Genomic DNA, 10,213 nt, shown 5'->3' with positions numbered 1-10,213 from the left:
GCAGTAGCAGCAGCCAGGCTACCTAATGCAAATGTCCCCGCCGTACCACCAGCAGTGCTGCCACTGGCTGAGGCTTCACTCGCATAGGTGGCCAACAAATTGGCTGCTGCTGCTGCTGGGTTGGCACTGGCAGCTGCTGCAGCCAAAGCCCCTGTAGCTGCTGCCTGACTTAGGCCTAAACCTAATGTATTGAGATTATATCCATAGCTGGCTAATGTATTAAGTGCAGAGGTGATGGCCACCAGGTCATTGCCTGTAAAGCCAGATAAAACTGCTGGAAAGGCTGCCACTCCAGCAAGGTTAGCATGTCCTAATAGCCCTGCAGCAGCTGCAGCAGTTGGTAACACTTCAGCAGTGTTTGCATAAGGAGATCCGGTTGGATTGGAATTGGCCACTGGACCTGTGACATTGGCATAACTGATATTGAGACAGCTGCCACTCTGTGGATCCTCTTGTATCTTCTGGATGATAAGTTCAACAGCTTTTCGGTTTTGTTCAGGTTCTCCACTCACAGTGACAACCCTCTCTTGCAAGTTGATCCCATCAGGTTTCTGGGAAAGCTGCACCCAAGCCCCTGACTGCTCCATTATAGCCTTCACTGTAGCACCTCCCTTCCCTATTATCAGACCTGCTGTGCTGTTGGGAACTATAATCTTTACCTGTAATTAAAAAAAATATATATAAATAATACTTCTGCTTTGTGCATAAACACTATAATATTTTGCTACCCTATAAAAGGAAGGAAAAGAATGAAGCAAGTTAGTTACCATGACTTTAAAATAAAAAGTTAAAAAAAATATTAAAAAGAAATACAGCTCATCACGATTTTTAATGCTCTGCATCTGTTTCGAATGTACAATACAAAGAATTAAAGGTAAAATAACAGGAAATCACGTTTATCATTCTCCCACAGAATATACCACGTTCAGCGTAGCGCATTTCAGACCAAAAGATTAAGCAAATGCAGGTATTATGCTCGTATGGAAATATTGTCTTAGACTGCATCAAAGTGAGTGTTTTCATCTGATTCCTTTCTTTCCAGGCTAATGTAGCAAACCAACTTCTTCGACGTGTGTCTGCAATTCTTTACCTTCCCTTAAAACATCTATAAGTAACAATAATTTTAAAAGCCCACTTGGCTAAAGCAAATAGGGTACAGCATGGACAGATAAAATAGTTGGTCTTGAACAGGACATGATCTTGATTGTTCAACCTGTCATCCACATCAGTATACAGAAATTCATTATGTGCTGCACTGTATTATTATTCAGCCTATGGAAATGAAGTGTAGGAGAGAGTATCTAAATGCCAAGGATTCTGAAAGAATAAAATATGGCATTTGTACATCTTAAAAAGTTTATCAAAATGTCTTCAAATGAAGGGTATTTGCCATTAAATCCTACCTTTCCTCCTGTTTAAACAAGTTTTAAACTCATACGACCTCATTAATGTAAAAAAATTTATTCCTCATTGAATTATTGCTATGAGTGAAGAATCACACCCAAGATAAAAATTCAGTATTTATACATATTTTTTGTAGCTTTTGTTTTTGATATACATTTTACAAACATGTCTCAAAGTTTTAATGTAGCATCTGTTTCATGATATTAAATTAATATGATGTTTTATCTTACAATAATACATTTTTAGCAGCCTACTGATATCCATTCATCCAGCTTTTGTGAAGCATAAATGTAGGGGTAACACTGTTCAATTTGTCAATCCTTTCACCAAAATGCTATCTAAAATCTCAGCAATAAGTCAATACAAAATACAATTAAATTTTTATTAGCAACATTCTCATTTTACTGCCTCATTATAAAGTCAAGATAATTATGAATAAAAATGCATGCCCTATAAATAAGCTTTTTCTAGTCTTACCCATTTTAGATATTTCCAGTTGTTATGAGAGCATCAAAATAAAATCTTTGAAAATCCAGCGTACTATAAAGTTGAGAAACATATTTTCCACTTACACAATATGTACATTAAAAATTGTAACACACCATATTGTATTTTGCAATTAATTTTTTTTTACAGCATATATAGATTTTCAGATTTATTTAGAATTTCACCCACACTCGCTGACATCAAAACAAAAAATGTTCCACGGAGTAAATAAAAAATTATTAGGTGCTTACTTATTCTAAAGGTAACATGTAAGTATGGGACTGAAAAAAAATTTAGCCCACCAATATTCTAAATAATCCTATAAAAACATAAACGTCTCAATATGTGTATATACTTATATACATAATTGTGTGTAGACACACTCATTTTTAAGTCAGGACACCCCATAGTCATTTTAAAATCTAGTTAAAAATATTTGGTGATTTTGAGGTGCCCTTTTCTAGTTTTTCTATCAGAAAAAGAAGGAAACTGCTCAAATTTGGTTTGTTATTTGGGATCTAGAAACAAAATGTATTAACTAATTGCTAAATATAAGGAATGTTCATGGTTTTGTTAAATATATATATTTAAGGATATTGTTTGTTTGGTTTGGTTTGTTTCTTTTAGTTGTTTTATTATTATTTTTTTAATTAACACTCAAAAAATGTGAAGTTGTATAAAAACAGAGTCACCCACATAAACTCAATAAAACTGCAAATCTTTTCTTGCATGGCACAGCTTTCATGATTATGGCTTTGTGCCACATACTATGGAAAACATATACCTGACTCTAATGCTTTAAGACATACTAAGAGCTTCTTTGGGAGGTTTTGACAAGTGTGATTTGCCAGATCCTGCTTGGTTTCATGATCAATGTGCACAGTTCTGACCAAGTTAGGCATAAGTGTTTATGTAAATTAGAGAGAAGAACCTATGAACATAAGAAGGTATGAAAATACACTCTTATAAGCATACATGTGATTGCAGAAGTAACTAGTATACTTAATTTTAGGGCAGCACTGTAGCACACCTACACATGCAACATAGGAAATTCTACGTTACTGTAATATGGCTAGGATTACTCTAAAGGATTGGTGTAGTAAAATAAAATAATGGTTTAATTCAGCCACAAAATGAGGAAAAGAAATGTTCTGTATGCAACAAGAAATATTTTCTCAATAAGAAACTACTGCTTTTCTCAATCAACATCACGAAAAGTTCATTTGGTTCACCACTAACAGCTCTGGTTTTCTGAAAAAATTATCTATCTAGTCAAAGAAAAGATAAAGAATGATCTCCTCCTCCACACCCATCCAATCCCACCTTGTCCAGAAGTGTTGTACTTAGTCATACAAACAACATACAAATTATGATGCATTTTGGAAAATAAATCTTTGATTTGCTAGATTAATATGTTATATGTTTGTCTCCCTCTAAGATAAATAAAAATACCCTTTTCTAAATACCTATTTTAGAAACATCAGATTGTGTGTGTTTAACTGACAGCTCTCTTAATCCTTTCAAGTACAAGCCCTGCCAGGGTGAATATCTCACCTATTAACATATAGAACATCCTTTAAAAATATACACGTATTAAAGAATGAGACAATATGCACAATCTATTTTATACTATGATGTCACAGAAAACTTCATATTCCAATCAAAATTCGGTTTTAACAGAACATAAATACATCTGTATGCATTTTGCTTAAAACATTAGTAAAATCCTGCCCTTCCTGAAATGAATGGGAACATTTGTAATATTTTGAGATAGCCAATTGTAACATTCCTGTGTTTGTGACAACTGCTTGAAAATGCTATTTAAAAATGGAGATAATTACTTTAAAAAGCAAAACATATTTAGGATTTTTTTTTTTTATTTAGGTCACATTAATCTTGCTACCAAATTGTAATTTTCCGTCTGCTTCCTGCATTCACCTAATTTTACCGAGTTTACATATTGGAATATCAACTCTTTACAGCATACATTGGTTTTGTTGTATACTAACACAGTATCTAACCTATTAGGCCACAGCCCTCTAGGTGCTAGTACAAATGAAATAATGCAATTTTTCTTTTTTTGTTGAAGCCTAAAATCCATAAGGTCAGTAAGGTACAAGGTATAAAATTATACAACAAAATTCTTGGTCTCACCTCCAGTTATACAAACAAATATTGAAAAAGCAAAGATTATCTATTTGGTTTTGTTACCTGCACAACCACCATTTTTTAAGTACTTAACTCCCTATCTGTCAGGAAAATTGGACAGTGCTCTTACTGTCCTTTTACAGATAAGAAATTCAGAAAGTGATTTGGATGCAGAAGTGAGAAACCTACGTAATACCCAAAATAACTGCTCTGAGCTATCGAATAAAGGCGTCTTTGACAATGCAGGAAGGTTTCCTGGTTTCTTTGTATGCTCCTGGCTATAATGAAATTTGTGCTGCAAAAAGGGGAGAGTTTCTAAAGCAATTATGAACATAAGCTTAAAATACATATGCAATTTAATTTTTTTAAAAAACTATAGGAAGAAAAAAATGGAAAGAACTCAACCTTCATTTCATGCCAAATGGATTTTATAAAAAATAAGGAGTGCAATTATGACATTTGCTTACTCACAAAGAAAATTAATTACTTCCATGGGCATCACTCGCATCCTATTTGTGTTAGCATAAGCAAGTTCAAAATTGGGCTCAGTGAGTATAATACTTCTCCCCTGAAAAGGAATCAAACTATAAAAAAATAAAAGAAACAAAGTAATTTCACTGCGTATGTTTTCACCAATACATTATTACGTCTTTAAAAGCCTTGACAAAGGTGCAACATTCCAAGAAACTGTGGTGCTTAATAAGGGTTCAAACTGGAGAGCAGTTTGTTACCCTCAGTTCCCAAGTCAGCCAGCAGAGATTTGATGAAACTCTGCATCTCAGAGGAGGATGCTCAGTACTTGAGGGATCTCAGCCACCATGACCAGAGGACACAATTCAAATTGCTTTAACTTAGCATTAGTGGCTCATATTCACCGTTGCATGCTGCAAAATCCTAGACTCCTAAACTCTGTATCAGCTAATTCCCTAATCCTTTTCCATTTATTGACAACCTACTTGCATAACCCCCTGCTGCACTCACCTACCATGTCAGTATCACCTAAAAGTCCTCTGATTTACCAAACTGAAAGCCTTGGCTCAGTTCTGGGAGCTGAATAACATCTACTGTGGATGCCAGATGTTCAGTGATTATGCTATGCCACTTCTGATCCCCTCCCTTATGCTGCAAGGAGATAATCTGCACTGAGGAGCTTTGAGCATATATAAACACATGCAAAATATCTTCATGGGAAGCAGAACCATGACCAAAAATGCACTGCTACCCACACTACCACTCCATGTCCTGTCTCCCCGACCCTCATTCCAACTCCTCTCATGCAAACGCCTCCAACTACCTATAGCAAGGTTCCCAACCCTTTCACTTTTCTATTATCTTATTTCATTGCCCTCCTTCTCTGATGACACGTACTCTGTTTATATTCTCACTTCTCACAGTCTTTGGAGGTGGGGGGATGGTAACCACCTTATGTGCCACCCAGCTAATAAAAAGTGTTTACCTGGCAAACGTAGTGGGAGGATAAAATGCATGCTAACTGTCTAGATAGCAAGAATTAGCACTTGATGTGGCTGTTATGCCAATTAGAGTAACTGAATATAAGGAGGCCAAAAACCACGGCTTTAAGTTTAAAGATTCACATGGTGCTGTGACTGCCAGAACTAAATTACAGCAGGAAAGAAAAAGTCTCACTGATTATACAAAACGGCATCAAAACTTGGAAAAAACAAACCAAACAATTTGACAGTAGAAGCATTTAATTGCATTATCCTCTGTTTATTCCACCTCATAGAACTGTTTCTGAAGAGATTGCCCAGAGATTAATGAATGAAGCTTTTTTATCTGTTATTCAGTTTTCCTTTTTCCTCTTTTATTTGCACAAGTTTAATCATGATTCATGCCATGAATCTTCTGTAATAGTTGGTGGGGTTTTTTTTCTTTCTGTTAAATCTTCCAACCGCTTGTGTAATCTTATTTTATCTTCTCTTAACAGAGAAACACCTTTACAAAAAAGGTTCCATCTAATCTAACTAATTCTTCCTAATCTGGCACAATTCTACATTTTAGTCTCTCTAAAGCAAATCATTGTATTCCCTTAAAACTGTATTTAAATTACTATCTTCCGTTGTCTTCACTGCTCACCAATTACTTTAAACTCTTTAAAAAAACTCCGTCTAGGCTCTGGATTCTATGCCTATGAAAATTTCATGCTATTTTAGCTGTTCATTTGACTATAGGCTTGGAGTTGTTGACAGGGTATTCTGAAAGCACAAGTTCCTGTAGGGAGAAGCCAATGAAGAGTACAAGCCACCTATTATTTCTCTGTGTGGCAGGCTAAATACACTGCTACAGCAGGCTTGTATTAATGCAAGTAGGGCCGTGCCATCCACCCTTAAACTGAAGTGGCAGTATAATGAAAATCTGGGAGAAAAATCAGGATCAACAAAAGATGTCACCAAAGTCTACTGGAATCAAGCAGAAAAACAACGAGGTAAGTTACAGGCAAGATAATGCCTGCATGCACTTAGAAATTACAGCCACACTCCATCATATCCGACAACTCTTGGAAAGTCCCTGGCTACATACCCAATGCCAACCACAAGTTCAAGACAGAACAAGCTACCAAAATGTCATGAGTGTGGACAGGTGTTTGTTCACATCAGACTCAGGCTCAGCCTCCGACAGTTGGCTTACACAGCAAATCTCTACTGATTGCACATACATACCCTCAAAGAAAGCCAGTGGAATTTCTATCAGTAACCTCAACAGCTCAGGATTAGGTTCCATACGTACATATGGTGAAATACGAATTTACTTTTTCAGTAGTGTCATGCACTGAACAAATTCTTGGTTGCTCAGTCCAAGAGTATACATTTACTTTTTAGAGAAAATACTTAGAAGAAATAGACACATCTTTCTAATGGTCTGTTTGATGTTTATTTACAAAAATAAGCAAATATCCATAAAAAGAGAAGCAGTTCTTTGTAAATTTAGCTAGATCATAAGGCAAATACTGTAAGTAAATCTAGATCATAAATTAGTCTTCATCTTCCCCAAGTATGTTTAATTTCTGTAAATGTCATTCTAATTCATATTCTCTCTTTCTATAAAAGGATATCTAGAATTGAAGTATTCTGTGAACAAGTGCAATTGGATTATAGGGAGAGATTAGCTGCTACTTTGTTCCTCAACATATTGCATATCTTTTTCTTCCTAGTCACGTTTGTGCTCCTGAGATCTTCTTCTCATCAAAAGCAGCACGTATACCTGTAGTATTTCCTTCATATATTTTACCTGCAATTATTGCAAGATGAATGTAATTTTCCTATTTCTCTATGTTGCTTATTTGTTGTATTTCTGCCCCCATAACTACTGTTTCTTTCAACTCAATGGAAAGTTAAATTAACCCATTGAAAAAAATAATACTGCAAGTAAGGGGTCTTTCTCAAGTTAAAATAATACTAGATCATTACAAATATAATAAATTAAAATGACAGTGCAAACAGATATTCTAAAACATTTATTTCTATCTGTTAGTACATCGCAGCAGGAGTTTGGGACGATTCCCACTCTACTGTTTATCACAAGTGCTTATTTTGTTCCAATTCTAAAACCTTCTCTCAGCTGAAGCGGCATTTCTCAAGGACATTATTTCATTTTAGTCCTAAAAACTATCATGCAATAGAAACCTAACTTCAGCTTAAATGCTCAGGAATAATTTACATCTGAAATCATGAGGCTTAGAACCTTGGAACCAAGCTGAGGAAAGATTTACTAGAGGAAGGGTTTTTTTTTTTCACAAATTGCTGCTTTGGCTTAAATCTAGACCATTTTACAATTAGAATTTTATATTAAAACTTGACTCTTTGGGGGACTTAAAAAAATACCTCTCATTTCTTTTAGTTACTACCTAATTACGGTTCTGCCCACTCTAAAGTACAAACATTAAGATTTTTCTTTATGCTTTTAAATAAAGATGTAATTTGGAATGCAAATTTCTCACAGCATGGAATTAGCAAATCATGTTTAAACAAACAAATAAAAAAATTCTCTGGTTTCTGCTTTTGTTGTCATTCTGCCACCAGTGTGTGTGTAGGTTTTAACTCAGAAAGGCTTCTTCGGTCAAAAGCAGTTTTTACTAGATGTGTGCGCATGCAAGTTGGGTATGGGGAGAGAATAATTATTAAAACAATCTTGGTTATACGGGTGTTGGTTTTATGAGATTATCTAGTTCTGAAGAAAGTATTACTAAAAATTTACACACACATATGCACTCACAAAAGTCTATGAGTAGTTTCATGAGTATCCCTCATGAAAACACAATTCAGAAGTGTGGGAATGGAAGAAACCAAATACTCCACGAATTCTCTATGATACACGGTTTTAATAACATAGAGAAGAAACTTAACTTTTCTAATTTTTTTCTGTATAGCATAAAAACAACATTCCATATTTTATACATTAATGTTTCATGAGTTTCAAATTACATTTGCAGGGAAGTGTAATGTATTTTGAGTAGCTTCATTTATACTTTTCACTTTTATAAATATTTAAAAAAGAAAAAAATGAGCTGGTTACATGCGGAATTATTCAAGAGTAAAAAATCATAGATATTCACTCAATTGCAGAATATGTATTATACATAGAAAATTAGACATCTATATTGACTGCACCATTGTTCAGATGAAATATCTTTTAAGAAGACAGAAAGCAGGAACACTAACTACTCTGGCCAGTAAGGTCTGAATGACAGTGTCAGTGACAGTAGAATGTTAACCCTATCCTCTTGCTAAATTCAAAATAATTCCCCCTCCACCTATCCAAAATCTCCCTCTTTTCCTTTCCTCATCTAATTTGTTGCATGGTGTTCTATGAATACCTGCCAACATTCCAGAGTCAAGGATGGGTTTCACAAAAGTGTGACTATTTACTATTGATTATAGTAATCTGGGATGCCTCTACCTGAAAGACATCATATAATTATAATATAATTTCACTATTGGAATTGCTGAAAAGACACTTCTCAATACAAAATAATCTACAAAAAAGTAGATAATATACATTATTTTAAAAACAACTATGCCTCACTGATGGTATCAAGAACACTCCCACTGTTTTGCATTAGACAGGATCTAATTTATAAGCTCATAAAATCCACTCCAGATTCCAAAGTGAATTGATCTTCCTGACGGAAATTGGGGCAAAGGTGTTCTATCCCATTTTTTATGCTTTCCCAGTCACAACAAGTATAGAGGTTTCTTTGGTTCCTCATGGCTATTAACCCATTGTCCAAAGAAGCACTGCACTTGTTGTTTTCCTGAAAAATCTTCAGACAAAAGAAGGTAAGATAAATGACTAGGACATTTCTGCACTTCCCAAGAGAATCCTTAAAAAGCTGCTCTCCATTAGCTTTACATTAGCTTCACAGTAATAGATCAGCTATAAACCTGTTCTGAATGATATGCTATATTTTAACTAGAAATCTTACAACTTGACGAAAACAATTACTGGAAGAAGTCCTATGGCTGAAACATACAGGAGATCTGATAAGATGTTAACAGTAAAACTTGCATGGACTATAAGCATAAACACTTAGGACCCCATTTTCCATTGACTTCAAAGAGACTGAGGCTTCCAATTTTAAGATTTTTTGTTTTTTTTTTGTTTATGGCTGTGGATCTGGCAAGTCCAAGAGAAGCCTGAGAGTATTCTTCAATATGCATTTGACTGGAGTAGAATTTTTCAAGATTAATACACAATGTTAACATTACAGAACCTCACAGCTACTCAACAGTGTCCAATTTTCAGTATAAACTTTGATAAACGTGTCCAAAATACACAATGATGTGCTTCTAAAACAAATCAATGCAGAAAATTACATGGTGTAGTTATCTCAATTAAATTCAGGGGAACGGATAGCCAATAGAAATGTGCAAAGGGACTTGCTGTTACTGTGTCAATGACACTTTTCATCGAAGCTGACTAGAACTTGAAAGCTTAATACAGGATATTAGAAATGCATTGAGATATTCATCTTCTGACATTGCTGGACAGATTACAGCATTATTTTAACAACATACTAAACTTCATCCAGATTAATTTAGGATTTAAATCCAAATTTAAAATCCAAATCCCATTTCAGCATTCTAAGTAGGAATGCTCAAAATCAGTCTCTGAAAACTACATTTTAAAATGGATCTATCTATATGTAGGACTGATA

The 10,213-nt window shown here is 34.8% G+C and overlaps 1 protein-coding gene across 3 annotated transcripts in view; it reads right to left on the bottom strand.

The window, feature by feature from the left end:
- NOVA1 (NOVA alternative splicing regulator 1) overlaps positions 1–10,213 on the bottom strand; it is a 158,894-nt gene that overhangs the window by 4,075 nt on the left and 144,606 nt on the right. For all 3 annotated transcript variants that reach the window (XM_063332957.1, XM_063332955.1, XM_063332958.1), the window contains one exon: positions 1–659. This exon is cut by the window's left edge and continues 4,075 nt beyond it. In XM_063332957.1, coding sequence (XP_063189027.1) covers positions 1–659 — 659 coding nt within the window. The remainder of the gene's footprint in view (positions 660–10,213) is intronic.

The sequence above is a fragment of the Chroicocephalus ridibundus genome, chromosome 4 (assembly GCF_963924245.1).
Source record: "Chroicocephalus ridibundus chromosome 4, bChrRid1.1, whole genome shotgun sequence".
Lineage (NCBI taxonomy): Eukaryota > Metazoa > Chordata > Aves > Charadriiformes > Laridae > Chroicocephalus > Chroicocephalus ridibundus.
Note: the sequence above shows the minus strand (reverse complement) of the source record. Positions and strands in the feature narration are given on the sequence as shown.